The sequence below is a fragment of the Pristis pectinata genome, chromosome 26, assembly GCF_009764475.1.
Source record: "Pristis pectinata isolate sPriPec2 chromosome 26, sPriPec2.1.pri, whole genome shotgun sequence".
Taxonomy (NCBI): domain Eukaryota; kingdom Metazoa; phylum Chordata; class Chondrichthyes; order Rhinopristiformes; family Pristidae; genus Pristis; species Pristis pectinata.
The window spans coordinates 28200751-28219284 of NC_067430.1; the positions used below are offsets into that span (position 1 = coordinate 28200751).

General features: G+C 45.3%; 1 protein-coding gene across 4 annotated transcripts in view; it reads left to right on the forward strand.

Moving 5' to 3' along the window:
* Positions 1–18534, forward strand: part of plekhn1 (pleckstrin homology domain containing, family N member 1) — a 59573-nt gene that overhangs the window by 10357 nt on the left and 30682 nt on the right. For all 4 annotated transcript variants that reach the window (XR_007958255.1, XM_052039428.1, XM_052039429.1 and 1 more), the window contains exons 3-7: positions 3154–3300; positions 4233–4314; positions 5870–5957; positions 8156–8295; positions 15674–15823. Coding sequence is in view for 3 of the 4 variants with exons in the window: in XM_052039428.1 (XP_051895388.1) it covers positions 4240–4314; positions 5870–5957; positions 8156–8295; positions 15674–15823 (453 nt within the window). In the remaining variant the exon portion in view is untranslated. The remainder of the gene's footprint in view (positions 1–3153; positions 3301–4232; positions 4315–5869; positions 5958–8155; positions 8296–15673; positions 15824–18534) is intronic.

The following is an 18534-nucleotide window of genomic DNA, read 5'->3' on the forward strand; positions in this document are numbered from 1 at the left end:
CTCCACCACCACCCCGGCAGCACATTCCAGGCACCCACCACTCTCTGTGTAAAAAAAAACTTGCCCCGCACTTTTCTTTTAAACCTTCCCCCTCTCACCTTAAATGCATGTCCTCTAGTATTTGACGTTTCTACCCTGGGGAAAGGATTCTGACCGTCCACTCCATCTACGCCCCTCATAATTTTATAAATTTCTATCAGGTCTCCCCTCAGCCACTGGTGCTCCAGGGAAAACAAACCCAAGTGTCTTAACAAATATTAGTGAGGAAGTTGGACTTTTATAAAAATCTAGAAGTTTCACAGTCACAATTACACAGTGTGGAAACAGGCCATTCAGCCCATCCGTGGGCACCCATCCATATTAATCCCATCTTCCAGCACTTGGCCCATAGCCTTCTACGCCTAAGTGATCCAAATGCTTGTTTAGACACTTCTTAAATGTTGTCAGCGGCTCTGCTTCCACCACTCTCTCGGGCAGTGTGTTCCAGGTACCCTCCGCTCTCTGGGTGAAAAAGGTCCTTCTCAGATCTGTTCTTATCCCTTGTCCTAAATCTATGTCTTCAAGTTTTGTCTCTTCTGATATGGGTCCTGTAGCCCACACCATCTATACCCCTCATAATTTTATATACCTCAGTCATCTATTGAACGGTTCCCTTATATGATGAGATGGACTCTTGACCTCACAATCTACCTCGTTTGACCTTGCACCTTATTGTCTACCTGCACTGCACTTCCCTGTAGCTGTGACACTTTACTCTGTATTCTGTTATTGTTTTTACCCTGTACTACCTCAATGCACTCTGTACTAACTCAATGTATCTGCACTGTGTAATGAATTGACCTATACGATTGGTATGCAAGACAAGTTTTTCACTGTACCTGTGACAATAATAAACCAATACCAATACCAATTCCAATACCTATCTCCCTCTTAACTTCCTCTGCTACAGGGAACTAAGACCTAACATCTCCAGTCTCTCCTGATGTTAGATTTTTATTTCAAATTTAGTTTCTAATTGAAGCTGGGTTCAATTCCGGCTGCTGTCTGTTAGAAGTTTGTACATTCCCCCTGCGTCTGCGTGGGTTTCCTCCGGGTGCTCCGGTTTCCTACCACATTCCAAAGACGTACAGGTTAGGAAGTTGTGGGCAGGCTATGTTGGCGCCAGAAGTGTGGCGACACTTGCGGGCTGCCCCCAGAACACTCTACGCAAAAGATACATTTCACTGTGCGTTTCGATGTGCATGTGACTAATAAAGAAATCTTATTTTATCTTTCTAATTCATCAATTCACAATGACAGAATTGGACAGATCACGATGTCAGTGGTTTGATAATGCAGTGTTGGGGATGAACTCGGAGGGTTTAGCGTGTGCTTTCTCCTGATAGGAACCTGCCTCAGAAACCTGCTCTCGTGATCCAGCCACCTTGGAGGTTTCAGCGACAATTAATGCAAAGCTCCCTTTCCTGATGCAGCTGCTGGCTTCCAGCTGTGGTTCTAACCTGGCAAAGAGCTGGGATAGGGAAACTCCACGGAGGATGAGGGAAGAAATTGGAAGTGTCTTACCGTTAGTTTTCATTGGAATCAAGCGACATTGGTAGCGACATGCGCGGTAGATTTGTCATACTGAAAGGTGTGGATAGAGTGGACGTGGAGAGGATGTTTCCATCAGTGGGAGAGTCTAGGATCCAAGGGCATAGACTCAGAATAAAGGGATGACCCTTTAAAACTGAGATGATGAGGAATTTCTTCAGCCAGAGGGTGGTGAATCTGTGGAATTCATTGCCACGGAGGGCTGTGGAGGCCAAGCCATTGGGTGTATTTAAGGCACAGATTGATAGGTTCCTGATTGGTGAGAAGGTTAAGTTTTAAAGTGGGAGAATGGGGTTGAAAAAAATCAACCACGATTGAATGGCGGAACGGACTCAATGGGCCGAATGGCCTAATTCTGCTCCTATATCTTCCGGTAATTTGTAAAGAGCAAGGGGATGCGCTTTGACATTCTATGTCTGCCCTCCACCCTGTTTATTCTGTGAGGATGGTACTCTTAATTGGCCTTTCCCTCCCTCTGGTGTCTCCAGTGTTGGTTCAATGGGTAGAATTCACCTTTCTGAGTTGGAAAGTTATCACTTCAAGTTCCTTGAACATTAATCCAGTCCGATGCTCCAGAGCAGTACTGATGGAGTGCTGTACTGTCAGCAGAATCATTTTTTGGATGGGATTAAAGTGAAGCCTCGTCTATTAAACTCAAGTTAATGATCCCATTTGGAAGAACAGGAGGGGTCTGGTTGAAGTCCTTGCCAAAAGTTATGCGTCAGCCAGCAATCACTAAGAATGGATTACCTGGCTACTTATAATTTATAATTTGTGGTTTGTGAGAATGAGCTGGCGGGGGGATGTCAACAGTTTGGCACAGTTCCGAAATAACAACAGGGACTCACGATTGTGAGGTGCTGTTGTGAAATTGTGAAAGGGTCATGAATGCAAACCCTTCTCTTTCTTTTCAAACTTCTATCCCTGGCAGTTTGCTGGGTTTTAAACTCCCAACAAAAGACAAGGGGCGTCCCTTTACTAACTTGCAAGCCAAACCTTACACAAAGAACATCTGCCCAACTTCTCCAGCACCTGGCCCACAGGCACCCTTGGCCTCGCAATGCTTCCTTATCCGGATCAGTGGTGCAGCAATTATATTTGGGTGGGACTTGCATTGATTTAGAACGGAAATTAAGAGGCTGCCTTGGCTAACACTGTCCACTGCTCACAATGCATTCAGACACAGGTGCACTGCAATCTCTTCTAGAGTTTGTTAATGTGAATTCCTTCCCACTCTGTCCCGGGCAAGACACAGGCTTGGTTTTTGTCAAAGTTAATTAATAAATGTCAGTGGCAATATTTTTCAACAGCTTTGTGGTGGACTGGTACCTTAAAACCTTCTTGAGTTATTGTAAATAAGCTGGTTGATTCCAATACCAAATATCTCTGTTTAGTTTTGGCAATGGTTAACATATTCAAGAGGAGAAGAAGTTGGATGGACAAATATTGGTTGCCAAACTATTGAAGAGCCTAGACTAGTTTATGATTAATCCCACTGCCAACTGCCTGATAAATTGTGAAGCTTTTATCTGAGTCCTCTGATGATCGTATATTTTTAATTAGGTAGCAGAGGCAAAAGATCAATCTGACATAGAAAGCACACTACTGTACAGTCCCATCAAGGAATGGGATCAAAGTGGGATGAAGCTGGAAGATTTGGGGAAGATGATCCATTGTTCCAAGGTCAAGATCAATCGCCACTCCTGTAAGGTAAGGAACTCCTCAACTGTTTCTGAGTATAGATGCTTCCAATTGGACTGATTTTGCTGACAGGAAATCCAGTCGAAAGCAAGCTTTATTACTGGGAGTTACCAATGAGGAGGGAAAGAGTGAGACGCAGGATCCAAGTCTTGTAATTTTAGGATTTTGACTCAGTTGGCAGCTCTCTTCCTAAGCCAGAAGAATGTGGTTTTAAAACCCTTCAATTGCTAAATGATAGAGGAACCCAGTCCCGTTGAAGTTTTCTTCTAACAATCAGCTGGTCACAAGGTACAATGACAGTGGTATTACGATCAGTCTACCACAGACCTGGCAAGATTAGAGAAACTGTAAGGTGGGAGAATGGCCAGGGAGCCTAGAGTCAACAAATGACACAGATGGTATTGGACCCTCATCAGGCCGAGATTCCAATAAATCTACCTGTCATACCTCCAAACCTTGGAGGGTAGCCAGGTTGGAATATGATGGGTACGTCTTCTCTAGTTGAACCAGGGCCAGACTTTTCACCCTTGGCCTCCTTCCTTCGATAGCTGCCAATCAGTAACGAGGGAGAGTCGGGTGCTAAAAACCATTGCCATTACTCGGGTGATTGCGGTTCACACGTTGTTGGACCAGAGTATGTATTATAACCTGGAATGCATCCTTTAACAACACAAAGTAACAGAATGCTCGGCTGTCCCAAAATATAACAAATCCGATAGCAAAATTGTGGGAATGTTTAGGTTTAGAAACTTGTGCTTTTCGCTTTAAGTGCAGGATTTCACAGGCTGCTTAATTCAGAGAAACACAATTCCAAGCAGAGGAAGATCTAACCCCAGTCACTTATGTCAGTTTAGTGCAATGGTATTTGTTCACAGCACATGTTCCAATGTAAGTTTGTCTGAGCCCTCGAGTTGATGAAGGATCTGTCTCTCTTCTAACAGGAAATAAATGACAGATGTTTGGTGCTCTTCCAAAACCACCTGCTTATTCCTCTCAGATGACTTCCATGGTTTCACTTACCAGGTAAGTCTTACTTAAACTCAACATCCAGTGGTATTGGAGTTATTTATTGTTCTTTCATGGGTGCAGCATTCAGGTCAGCAAAGCTAGCAGTCCAGCGCCCATCCCCAATTGCCTTCTCGAACTGCTATAGTCATAGAGTTATACAGCATGGAAACAGGGCCCTTCGGCCCAACTGGTCCACGCTAGACCAAGATGAACCATCCAAGATAGTCCCCATTTGCCAGCAATTTGGCCCATATCCTTCTAAACCTTTCCAATCCCTGTACCTGTCCAATTGTCTTTAAATGTTGTTATTGTACCTGCCCTCAACCACTTCCTCTGGCAGCTCGGTTCCATATATGCACCACCCTCTGTGTAACAAGAACAAAAGAAGTTGCCCCTCAGGTTCCTATTAATCTTTCCCTTCTCACCTTCAGCATACGTTGTCTAGTTTCTTGATTCCCCAACCCTGGGAAAAGGACTGGTGAATCCACTTTCCTCTGCCCCTCATGATTTTCTACACAAAGTCTCTGACCTCCTGGTGAAAGATGTTGAGCGGGGAGTTCCAGGACTGAGACCCCAGCTGCACTGGAGGAACAGTGATACAGTTCCAAATCATGAGGGGTGCATTACATGGAGGGAAGCATCCAGGTGATAGTGGTCCCTTGCTCCTAAAGCCCATGTCCTCTTTAGTTGTAGGGTCAAAGAGCTTCCCTGTTGCATTGGACTTGGCAAGTTATCTGAATGCGTGGGCATTGACTTGTGTCTTTAGAATCTTGATACTTCTAGTACACTTGGATTATAACGTAAATTATTTAACTTTGGGATCTTGTTTCTGTACCCCCACAGTTCCTGAAGAAGTGTATGAGAGATCATAAAACAGAACGCTGGAAGAACTCAGTGGGTCAAGCAGTGTCTGTGGAGGCAGGTGTATGTTGACAATTCAGGTAGAGACCCTGAGTCATCTTGACCCGAAATGTCAAACTTAGACCTTTTGCTCTCCACAGATGCTGCATGAGCCCATTCTGTTTGTTGTTTCAGATTCCAGCATGTACTGTCTCTTTTGTCTTCAGTGTATGAGGAATCTCAAGTCTCTTGGGGATCCATTTAACTGATGTCAACGTCCAAAAATTACTCTTATCCTGAAGCATTCCTGTCTGTTTCTCCCCTGTAGAAACTCTGGCAAGGGAGAAGAGGGCTTACCACTTGAAGATTTCTATGCCACAGCAAGCGTTCACATCAGGAAACTGTCCTCTTAATGAGTGATTTTATTCTTCCAATAGAGAATAATTGCAGGCTTGGGATTTATGATTTCCCAATATGTGTTTTGAGTTGGAAGTAAATTCTCTCTCTTATACCCCACCATTCCCCTCCTACAAAGTCCATGCACTCTTATACACCCCAGGGCCTCTTTGAACAACCTGCCTGAGGCTGGCAGCAATCCTTGAGGTATAGACTTTGAGACTGGCCTGTTTGACATCACAAGTTAGTGGACAAAGAATTTCAAACAAGTTGAATCACTCATGAATACAGCAATAACCCATGTGTGACTCCACATTGTCCTTCCTGTGTACAGGGAACGCTGCCTTTAGCAGGGATTTCCGTACATGATGTGAACAGAACCAGTGGCAGTTCTGGACAAAGCCATGCATTTCAAGTCACAGGTAGGTGGCCAGTGTGTAAATGACCCAGTGAAAGTGTCGTTCTTATTTATGCTTGACAATCAATATTGAAGTGCCAACTATTCATCAAAGATCACAATTAACAGAGGTTTTATGTGACTAGTTTCTCTTTAATGAGTGATTTAGGTTCATCCCCAAATTTTAGTTTAAATATTTTGTTCACAAAGAATTTTTTTTCTCTTTATTTCCAAACACTCTACATCTGTGTGGCAATTTTCATGACAAAGACTCTTTCGTGCAGTCTGCAGTCACATCTATTAATCAAGGAGAATCCCGGAGTAACATAGCACAGAAACAGGCCCTTCGGCCCAACTCGTCCATGCCGACCAAGATGCTCATCTAAGCCAGTCCCATTTGCCCACGTTTGGCTCATTTCCCTTTAAACCTTTCCTATCCATGTACCATTTTTTAAAAATGTTGTCTTTTAAGTGTCTTTTAAATGTTGTTATTGTACCTGCCTCAACCTCTTCCTCTGGCAGCTCATTCCATATACCCACCACCCTCTGCGTGAAGAAGTTGCCCCTCAGGTCTCTTTTAAATCTTTCCCTCTCACTTTAAACCTATGCCCTCTAGTTTTTGATTCCCTTTACCATGGGAAGATGACTGTGTGCATTCACCTTTATCTATGCCTCTCATGATTTTGTACACCTCTATAAGATCACCTGTGTTCCAAGGAATAAAGTCCTAGCCTGCCCAACCTCTCCCTATAACTCGGGCCCTCGAGTCCTGGCAACATTCTTGTAGTCTTTGCAGCTAATGCGTCAATACATTCATCATGATGATGTCAAAATCATCACCCCTTTTGCAAATGTATCATGATCTATCAGTTACATTGAGCATCATGAGTCAATGTTGGTGATGACAGCCTTTGCCAGTGACTGGAATATTGATCCTGGATGATTATGCAATCTTTAAAAGGCATGAGTGTGATTTGAGGCTGGTATCTTATCCGAGGATTGAGATGATGATCCTACAACTCTTGAGCTCTGTCCTTGCTGGTTAGAGTTCAGCTTGAGCTCCACTGTGTGATTTGAATTGTTTAATCTGCTGGAAGATCCATTATCTTGGAGACCTCTAGCTGTTCAGTAACTCGCTCATTGGTATCTCAATAATTAACTCTTCACTGATCACAGACAAAATGATGGCAAGATCTAATTTGTACAATTCCGAAGGTAGGCCTTCTGACAAGCAGGCAAAATATTTCACTTCAGAGCAGGTCTCTGTACAACAATTGGGATTTGTCTCAGGCTTTGTTGTATAAAAGAAGTCTCAAAGTGCTTCACAGTTATGGGGCAAAATTTGACCCTGAGCTATTAGAATATATATTAAGGCAGAAAAGTGTGGTCAATGAGGTAATATTTACAGGGTGTCTTATGAGCGATGTGGAGTGGGAAAGTGGAGTGGTGTGGAGAGGTAGAGTTTAGGGCTGAGGTGGCCAATGGTTGTGCTGAATGTCATAAATCTTCTAATATTCCTTGAAAGTGGGTCAGAGTTGGTGGAGATCAGCATTCTTGGGCTTTTAGGATTACTGTGGTAGTAGAGTTTGGTAGAAGTGTATGATAGCCTAGATGCCAAGCTACTAGAGCAGCAGGAAGAAGCCTGGACCACTGATTGGAAATGTTAGATCCAGTTGCTCTTGACAGCTGAGGAATTTAGTTTCGAGTGATTATCTAAAATAACAAGCTAATTTCAGTAATGGTGATCTTCGAACTACCTGAAATCAGGTCCTCCCCGACTTATGAACACCTGACGTATGTACAGCCCATACATAGGAACGAGCATCTGGAAAACCGTTGGGATGGATTTGCCGGCTGCTGCAGGGCTGCAGGCATCTTCTGCTGCATGGGAAGCTGGTTCGTGGCTGCAATTCTGACTTGCTGGTTGTTCGGGTTACAAACAATTCACAGGAATGGAACCTCCTTGGTAACCTGAGGAGGACCCGCAACCTTAAAACTCATCTGGATCACATCTGGAGGGGACCTTGTCATCCTTGCCCAGTAAGGCCTGTACGTGACTCCAGACTCATTGATGTGGTTGACTCTGAAGTGGCCAAAAAGACAAACGGGAATCGACAATAAATGATGCTCTTCAATCTGACACCCAAGTACTGTGAACAAATAAGGTACAAATAAAGCTGATACATAAGTAAACCTGACACCTTTCACTTATCATGATTCCAGGCCCATTGTTACACCCTTTTACTGTCTACTGCTCAACGAAAGAGGAAGTGAAGGAGTGGCTTTACTACCTTAACAGGCAGAGGGAAGAGAACAGCAAGATACCAGGAACATCTTGGGTACCCACATCGAGGAGCAGTGATGTAAGTTTATTTTCAGAACCAGGTTTATTATCACTGACATATGTCGTGAAATTTGTTGTTTTGCGGCGGCAGTACAGCGCAAAGACATAAAGATGTAAAAATTACTGTAAGTTACAGAAGTAAATAAATAGTGCAAAAGAGGAATAATGAGGTAGTGTTCATGGGTTCATGGACCATTTAGAAATCAGCTGACTTTTTCACAAGAATTTAGGGTATTTTGACTTGGAATGGTGGGTGATCACTGCAAGTGAGAAATGGTATTGGTATTGGTTTATTATTGTCACTTGTACCGAGGTACAGTGAAAAACTTGTCTTGCATACCGATCGTACAGGTCAATTCATTACACGGTGCATTGAGGTAGTACAGGGTAAAAACAATAACAGAATAAATGGATGTGAGTTGAAAGGGGAATGTGAGTCAACGGGCATTTCTTGCGACTGGTAATCTGATTGGTTCCTCCTGTAACAAGCAAAGCAGGAATGGGGCTGCACAATGGAGCAGCTAATGGGGGTCACTGCCTAGCAGCTCGAGAGACCAGGGTTCAATCCTGACCTCGGGTGCTGTCTGCATGGATTAGGAACATTCTCCCTGTGACTGCTTGCACTTCCTCTGGGTCCTCCCACATCCCAAGGACCTGCTGATTGGTGGGTTAACTGACCACTGTTAATTGCCCCTAGTGTGCAGGTGGGTGGCAGGAAATTTAGGTGGAACTTGACCGGGATGTGAAAAAAGAATGGTTATAGGGAAATAAGTCTGGGAGTGGTCTGAGAGCCAGCATGAAGGGCAGAATTGGCTGATGTAAATTGCCCCTAGTGTGTAGGTGGATGGTAGGATCTGGGGGGAGTTGATGGGGACATGGGAAGAATAAAAAAAAATGGGAACGTGGGAAGAATAAAAAAATGTTAGTGAAGAGGTGGTTGACGGCTGGCATGGACTCGATGGGCTAAAGGGCCTGTTTCTGTGCTGTAGCTCTTCATGGCTCAATGAGGAATGAGCTTCTCTGCCTCTTGCAGTTGCTAGAGTTCCGTTGCCACCGGTGATAGGCTCAGGAGGGTTTACCAGCTCACCAGCGAACTTCCTTCAGCTGTGCTTCACTCTTACCTCTCTGTGGGAAGGTACTGGGTTAAAGTCCCTCTCCAGCACTCAAACATTGGGTGATGCTTCAGAGTACTTGGGGGAGGGGGGTGGGGAGGGAGGGTGCTGCATTTCTGGAGGTGCCACCTCTCACTTGTGAAGTTTAGCTGAGGCTTCCTGAGGTCTGAGTGATAAGTAAAAGATCCCACTGCAGTACCTTGAGCAGTAGACATGTCCTGGCCAATGGTTGTCCCTTAGTCAACATTGTCACATAGCCATTTGCAGGATCCCAAACCGATTTCCCGCATTGCGACAGCGACTTCCTCTCCTATCAGCTTTCACCATCTGCAGCTCTTTGTCACCTCCACCTCTCACCTCCCACCTCCCAACCTCTGTCACTCTGCCTATCACCCCCCCCTCACCTGCGTCCACCTATCACCTGCCATCTCTTGCCCCAACCCTTCCCCTCACCTTTGTAAACCAGCTCTCTCCCCTCTACTCTTACAGTCCAGATGAAGGGTCTCGACCCAAAATGTCGACTGTCCATTTCCCTCCACAGACGCTGCCTGACCCGCTGAGTTCCTCCAGCATCTTGTTTGTTGCTCCAGATTCCAGCATCTGCAACCTCTTGTGACTACACCTCATTTGTTAGGGATACGTGGAAAGCAAAATCAGTGCAAGCTTTCCTTTCTTTCAAGCGGCAAAGGGCACAGCTTTTGTCTCCCTTCCTCTGCCCCAAGCTGAAAATTTCGGAAGGGTTCAGAGAGAGGTTGGAGCTTGGTAAAATTGGCTTGCAGCAGAGGAAGATTGTGAAGAATGTCACACTGCCATTTCAGATTGGGGCCTTGCTATTGACAAGTGCTAAGGATATTTTATTCATGACACCAACGTGTTACAGTACACCAGCTGCAAAAGCCCAGGCAGAACAGGAGCTTTCAGGAGAAAACTATCCATGTGCCAGTGTGTGCAAGAGGGTCAAGTATGTTGAACCCTGAGGTGGAGCTGCCCTATAAATTGGGAAACTTGAGCTCTGCTAGTCCCGAGGCGTCTTTTTCACAAAGGCCGTTCCCTACTGTAACCCGGCCTTATCTCTGCTTTCCTTTGTGGTGATCTTAAGCACAAGTCAAGGCTTCGGCAGCTAGGGTTACCGAACCTTCCATCAGCTCCCCAGGTTAAATGACTTGTCAGCTATTTGAGCAGGGCAGAGAGAGAATTATGATAAGTGTGTGAGCGAGGGATCTCCCATTGTCGCTGTCGGGTATGTGAACCGGTAAAGAAATGCAAGCATCAGTTCTTTATGTAGCTGCGATATATCTATAGCTAGTCCTTTGCTGCAAGCATTCCAAGCTTCTCAAAGTAATCACCTTGCTGGGCTAAATCATTGTGTTTTTCCTGTTGTCAAATGGGGCAAATGTCTCGTTCTCATCCCTGACTCGCTCATGGTACAGAAATAAAAGCATTGAATGTATCTTTCCACAATTATTAATGGTCACTGTTGTGCTTCCATTCTGCTTTGAGGGCTCAGCTCAGGTAGACAACCTGGATGGCATGGACAAGTTGGGCTGAAGGGCCTGCTTCTGTGCTGAATAACTCCACATGTCCAGCTAAGTAAGCTCACCAGCACCTCTACTTCCTCAGGAGGCTACAGAAATTCAGCATGTCCCCTTTGACCCTCACTAATTTTCATCAATGCACCATAGAAAGCATCCTATCTGGATGTATCACGGCTTGGTATGGCAACTGCTCTGCCCGTGACTGCAAGAAACTGTAGAGAGTTGTGGACACAGCTCAGCACGTCACGGAAACCTGCCTCCCCTCCATGGACTCTGTCTATACTTCTCACTGCCTTGGCAAGGCAGCCAACATAATCAAAGACCCCACTCACCTGGGTCATTCTCTCTTCTCCCCCCTCCCATCGGGCAGAAGATACAGGAGCCTGAAAGAACATACCACCAGGCTCAAGGACAGCTTCTATCCCACTGTTATAAGACTATTGAACAGTTCCCTTATACAATAAGATGGACTCTTGACCTCACAATCTACCTCGTCATGGTCCTTGCACCTTATTGTCTGCCTGCATTGCACTTTCTTTGTAACTGTTACAATTTATTCTGCATTGTTATTGTTTTACTCAATGCACTGTGTAATGAATTGACCTGTACAAACGGTTTTTCACTCTACCTTGGTACAAGTGACAATAATAAACCAATTCCAAATTCTAGATTAATGCGACCATGAACTAAAGAGAACTTATTACCACAACGGGCCATTGTGTGGACGACTTCATTTCTGCAGAGCAAACGGGTGTATGGCAGAATCGTAGGATTGTTTTGGCATAGAAAGAGGCCATTGGCCCTTTATCTGTGTTGGCTTCTGATGATACAAGCCCTTCCGTCCTCCCGCCCTCAGTTCCCCCATGGCCCTGTAAATTTTACTCTCTCAAGTGCTGATCTTATTTCCTCATGGAGGCACGGATGGATTCTGTTTCCACCACCCCCACAGGCAGTGAGTTCCTCCAAGCTTTCCTGGAATCTCCTTTACGTTATCTGCCCATCAATTTAAAGTCGTAGTCCTTCCCCTTGAGAGCCACTCACTAGTGGGATCGGCTTCCTTCTATCTAACTTCTCTCGTCCACCTCTATCATATCTCCTCTCAGCCTGCTCTGCCGTGTGTGGGCTGATGGTGGTGCAGCTGGTAGAGCTGCTGCCTCACGGCTCCAGTGACCCGGGTTCAATCCCAGCCTCTGGTGCTGCCTGTGTGGAGTTTGCACGTTCTTCCCTGTGACTGTGTGGGTTTCCTCCGGGTGCTCCCGTTTCCTCCCACATCCCAAAGACGGATGGGTTAATTGGCTGCTGTAAAGTGTTCCTGGTGTGCTGGTGAGTGGTAGAATAGAACATTGAAGAATGCAGGATAGGGACAGGCCCTTTGGCCCACGATGCTGTGCCGAATCAATAACCTGGGGGAGTCAAAGTCAAAGCTGAGTTTATCACCTCCTTGGACTGTCTTTAACTCTTGCTGCCTTGGTGAAGCAGCCAGTATAATCAAAGACCCCACCCACCCAGGACATTCTCTCTTCTCTCCTCTCCCATCAGGTAGAAGATACAGAAGCCTGAGGGCACGTACCACCAGGCTCAAGGACAGCTTCTATCCTACTGTCATAAGACTATTGAATGGTTCCCTTATATGATGAGATGGACTCTGACCTCACCACCTACCTTGCACCTTATTGCACTGCACTTTCTCTGTAGCTGCGACACTTTACTCTGTACTGTTGTTGTTTTTACCTGTACTACATCAATGCACTCTGTACTAACTCCATGTAACTGCACTGTGTAATGAATTGACCTGTACGATCGGTATGTAAGACAAATCTTTCACTGTACCTCGGTACAAGTGACAATAATAAACCAATACCAATATGCACAAGTCTATGTGTGCTCAGGTGCAATGAAAAACTTACTTGCAGCAGCATCACAGGCACAGAGCATCAGATAAGCAGCATTCACAAGAAAAACATAAATTAAACATAAATTATACACAATTTTTACAAGAAAGAACACAATTAGAACAAAAAAAACACTAAATTTTAATGCAAAGTGATCAAAGTGGTCATAGAGTTCATAGCTGTCATAGTGTTGCTAAACTCTGGTGATTAGGGTTGTACTGGCTGGTTCAGGCCATTAGTGAAACTAGAATCTGGGGGAATGTGGTGAGAATAAAATGGGTATTGGTATTGGTATCGGTATTGGTTTATTATTGTCACTTGTACCGAGGTACAGTGAAAAACTTCTTGCATACCGATTGTACAGGTCAATTCATTACACAGTGCAGATACATTGAGTTAGTACCGAGTGCATTGAGGTAGTACAGGTAAAAACAATAACAGAATACAGAGTAGAGTGTCACAGCTACAGGGAAGTGCATTGCAGGTAGACAATAAGATACAAGGTCCTAACAAGGTAGATTGTGAGGTCAAGAGTCCATCTCATCGTATGAGGGAACCGTTCAATCGTCTTATCACCGTGGGATAGAAGCTGTCCTTGAGCCTGGTGGTACGTGCCCTCAGGCTCCTATATCTCCTGCCTGATGGGAGAGGAGAGAAGAGAGAATGATCCAGGTGGTTGGGGTCTTTGATTATGCTGGCTGCTTCACCAAGGCAGCGAGAGTTATAGACTGAGTCCACGGAGGGGAGGCTGGTTTCCGTGACGCGCTGGGCTGTGTCCACAACTCTCTGCAGTTTCTTGCTGTCCTGGGCAGAGCAGTTGCCGTACCAAGCCGTGATGCATCTGGATAGGATGCTTTCTATGGTGCATCAATAAAGGTTGGTGAGTGTCAAAGGGGACATGCCAAATTTCTTTAGTGTCCTGAGGAAGTAGAGGCGCTGGTAAGGTTTCTTGGCCGTGGCATCGATGTAAATGGGCGTTTGATTGTTGGTGCAGAGTCAGTGGGTTGAAGGGTCTGTTTCTGTGCTGTATAACTTTATGACAAAACCCACCACCGGCATCTCCAGACTGACCCTGTAGCACAAGGGCTGACTGCAGCTTCAATCCCTCTTCAAATGCTACATGGGAATAGGTAAGTTGCAGCAGCTTAACATCACATATAAAGGACAGCACCTCCGACAGTGCTGTACCCCCTTAGTTTTATGTTAGACTCTCACAGATTATACATTCAAATTCTGGACTTAAAGTGGAGCTGTAACCTTGTGGTTCTCTACATAACAACTGCTTTGCTTACTCAGTAAGTAGATTCTTGTAGAGAGCTTACGTGAGTCATGAAATGTCAGCAGAACATTCAATCTATTACAATTTAACCCTGGAGTGTGTACAATTTACAGCCTGGTACTACGTCTGTCAGATACCAGTGTTACAGGTAAATATTGACTCACTGGTATGCTGTGCCATCTATTGCTCATTTGGCTCACTTTGTCATTCGAAGCATTCAATTGAAGTGGAACTCCATGCTGTCCGTTCTTTGACAGCAGGTATCCCAATCACGGATAGTTTGTACATTTCACCCGTTCCTTGTTGAAATCTCACCTCGTTTAGTATGGCAGTAGGGTGCCACAGTTGCCCTCGGTAAGAATGGGAAATTAACCTGCTGATAAAACAGCTGTAGACATCAGGTGGCAAAGCTCACTTTGATCAGAGAGCTGGCTTATATTGCTCAATCCAAGCTCTCAGGCAGAAAATGGTAAGAATGAGACTCTCCTGAAGAACCAAGAAATATAAATAAGAGGGATTCCTACTGGTCTGGCAATCCACACGAGTGCCAGCCAAACATTATGAACCATTATAACCTCCTCCTCCATCACCAAGTTGAGGCTAAAAGCAAACTCGAGGAGCAGCACCTTGTGTTCTGCCTGGGTAGTCTCCACCTTGGTGGCATGGACATCGAATTCTCCAACTCCCCCTCCGTCCCTTTGCTCTCTTCCTGATATCCCCAGCCCCCATCAGGGTCTCTTCCCTCTCCCCTACCGTCTCCATCTACCCATCACCCACACACTCGTCCCTGGTTCCCCTCCCCCTCCACTCCCCTCCTCCCTCCCCACATCCCTCCCTTGACTCCACGCTCCACCTTTCTCTCCTATCAGATTCCGTCTTCTTCAGCCATTTGTCACCTCCACCTATCACCTCCCAGCTTCTGGTGCCGTTCCCACTCTCCCCTCCTCCATCAGCCTATCAACCCCCCCCCCCTCCTCACCTGGATCCACCCATCACCTGCCAGCTCTTGCTCCAACCCTTCCCTCCGCCTCTTTATACTGACTATTTCCCCTCTATCTTTCAATCCAGATGAAGGGTCTCAACCTGAAACATCGACTGTCCATTTCCCCCTGTCGATGCTGCCTGACCCGCTGAGTTCCTCCAGCATCTTGTGTGTTACTGCATTATAATCTCATTAGGCTTGCTAAACCACCTGGAAGACTATCATTGCAATGAAAATTATGCCACTGAATCTTTCACCCAAAATCCCCTACTACATGCATCTTGTCACAGATAGGTTTGTGACAAACACTAAAAAAAAGTAACATTCATATTTGTTTCTGAAGATTTTGAAGCACGAGAGAGATTTGCTGACTTACATGGCAGTTTGGGATTTGCAATTGTATAAGTTGAGCAAAGGTATAAGAACATTTTTGGAGACACCCAGCAGCACCTGTGGAGAGAGACAGAATTAACATTTCACGTCGATGATTATTCAGGTCTATGTTTATTCCTGATTTTATTTCAGAGCTCCAGCATCTGCAGTACTTTTGCTTCTTGACTACTACGCATGAGCTAATTACAAGTTCCTTTCACACAGTGCAACTCTCTGGGACAACACAGCAGGAACGAGGACTTGAGGACTTTGGTACTGAGCCAACCTATCCATGGAGGTGAAAGGACTAGCGTCAGTTCCCTGGGTAACATCATCTGGATATCAGAAGTAAAGATGCAACACTTGCCCTCTCAGGTACAGGGATCTGCATGAGTGATATAATTGTCGGGTGGGGTTACCAGCTCTGTGCACCTGAACTCCTCCCTCCAACCGCCTCGCTCTGTCAAACTGCGTAACCTCTATGTCCCTGTAGACTCCAGCATGAACCTTGCAGCCCCAGTCAACATAACAAGCCCATCTCCTTCCTGAGGGGCAGGCTGGCCTGAGAGTGCAAAAGCTATTTACCGGGAATGTTGCCTGGAGTGGAGGGCTGTGGTTATAAGGAGCGATCGGATAGGCTGGGTTTATTCTCACTGGAACGTAGGAGGCTGAGGGGTGACATTAGAGTCATAGAGTCATACAGCACGGAAACAGGCCCTTCGGCCCAACTGGTCCATGCCAACCAAGGCGCTCACCTAAGTTAGTGCCCTTTGGCCCGTATCCCTCGAAACCTTTCCTATCTGTGTACTTATCCAAATGTCTTTTAAATGTTGTTACTTGCTACCCAGTTGCTATGCAGCACAGAAACAGGCCCTTCGGCCCAACTCGTCCATACTGACCAAGCTTCCTGACTGACCTTATTGAGGTCTATGAAACCATGAGGGGCATAGATAGGGCAAATGATCAGAGTCTTTATCCCAGAGCAGGGGAGTCTAGAACTAGAGGGTACAGGGTTAAGGTGCGAGGCAAGAGATTTAAAGGCGATCTGAGGGAGTAGATTATTCAGAGAAAATGATGGAGGCAGATACACTACCAATGTTTAAAAGGCATTTGGACAGGTACATGGATAGGAAAGGTGCAGAGGGATACGGGCCTAATGTGGACAAATGGAATTTGTTGTGGTTAGACACCACATTCGGTCGTGTGGATTGACGTGGGCTGATTCTATGGTTCCATAATTCCATCCACGACAAGGAAAGGTGTCTTAATTTGCAACTCATACAGTAGCATAATTGGCACAGTTTTTATTAGTTCAGGTTGCAAGGGACTGAAGTGCAAAGATAACTGTTTATTAACAGGCCAGTCTTCCAATAAACACTGCCTTGTGATGAATGCACCTTAACACTGGACACACCTTGTATACACACTGATTGGCTGTATATTATACAAACCATTTTACAATGATAACATTTTAATCAGGGATAAGCTAATCTGAGCTTTCTGCACATGTTTTCGTTGTTATTTCCAGCCCTACCAGCCCCCGAGATCTCTGCAGTTGGGACGGCGTTGGGTAAGAGAGGGTGGGAGAGAGGGGGGAGTACTGTGGGAAAAGGTGGGCAGGGACCACCCTCTCCAGAACTATTCTGCACTTTGAAGGTGTGCTTGTAATCTCTTGTGTCTAATACGTGCAGACAGTGCCCTTCTAAAAGCAGCCCAATTCGGATTCTTTTCTGTGCTCCCCCAATTCCGGCCACCGGTACCACTTTCCATGCTCCTTGGCTGGTGGATGTAACTGCAGCTGCATGCATCAAATTCTGCAGAATTCCCTCCCTAAAACTTCCTTCATTTCACTGCTTTGACCTGCTTTAATAACCTCCTTAAAACTTGCTTACCAGTCCTAACATCTCCTTAGGTGGCTTGGTGTCAATATTTCTCCTTTCTATATTTAATATTTCCCAATGCCATCAATGCCAGTTCACAGAGTAATCCCATTCCCCTACAATTTATTTGATTTGTGCTCCTCTGAAGTGCGTTATGATGTTGTATTGTGTTAAGGGCACCAGATGAATTCACATTGTTGTGATGGTGTTGAACAGCAGTTAGAACGATGTCCTGGTACCATTTAGAATCTGGATTTGAAACCATTTGCCGAGAGCCTCCTCAGTGCCTTATCTTAGTTGGGTATTTGTGCCTTCAGCCCAGTTAAAGTCAAAGTCAAAGCAAGTTTGTTGTCAGATGCACAAGTCCATGTCTGCACAGGTGCAATGAAAACTTGCTGGCAGCAGCATCACAGGCACATAGCATCACAGACACAACATTCACAAGAAAAATATAAATTAAACAATTTTTACAAGAAAGAACACAATTAGAGTCAAAACTAACAAAGTCCATTATAATGCAAAGTGATCAAAGTGGTCGTAGTGGTGTAGTGATTAGGGTTGTGCCAGATGGTTCAAGAACCGACTGGTTGAAGGGAAGTAGCTGTTCCTGAACCTGGTGATGTGGGACTTCAGGCTTCTGTACCTCCTGCCCGATGGTAGCTGTAAGGTTAAACCACAAGTCAGCAGTGAGTACTTGTTGATACCAATTAGCAGTGGCACTAAGTTGAAACACGGTGACTTGTGAGGAGGTGGGTGGTGTAGATGGTCATCTTCTGAAGCTGGGCCAGGAGGAACCTGCATAAATCATACCTTCCTTGGCGGTGTTCAATGCAGGGACTGTGTACCTGAAATACAAAATAATTACACCTCTTAGACAAGAATGTTCTTACTTTTGAACGGCAGGCTTGTAGATGAGTGAAGGATAGATGGGTTGGTGGAACCAATCACCAAAGATCCAATACCTATGCAGAAACTTCTGTGGTTGGAAGATCATGGGGGCTTTCTGGCCCCTGGATAGTCCCTACACACAGCAGGCACTTGCAGATCTGGTGGGAGGGGTGGGTTAGGGATGGGGGTGAAGTGATTCAGAGTTCTCTCAAGCTTATAGAGCTCCCAGGAATATGTGGCATATGGCAGTGCAGTGTCTGAGTTATTGGACAAGCATCCAGATGATGGGAACATGGTTCTGGATACACGAGATCAAAG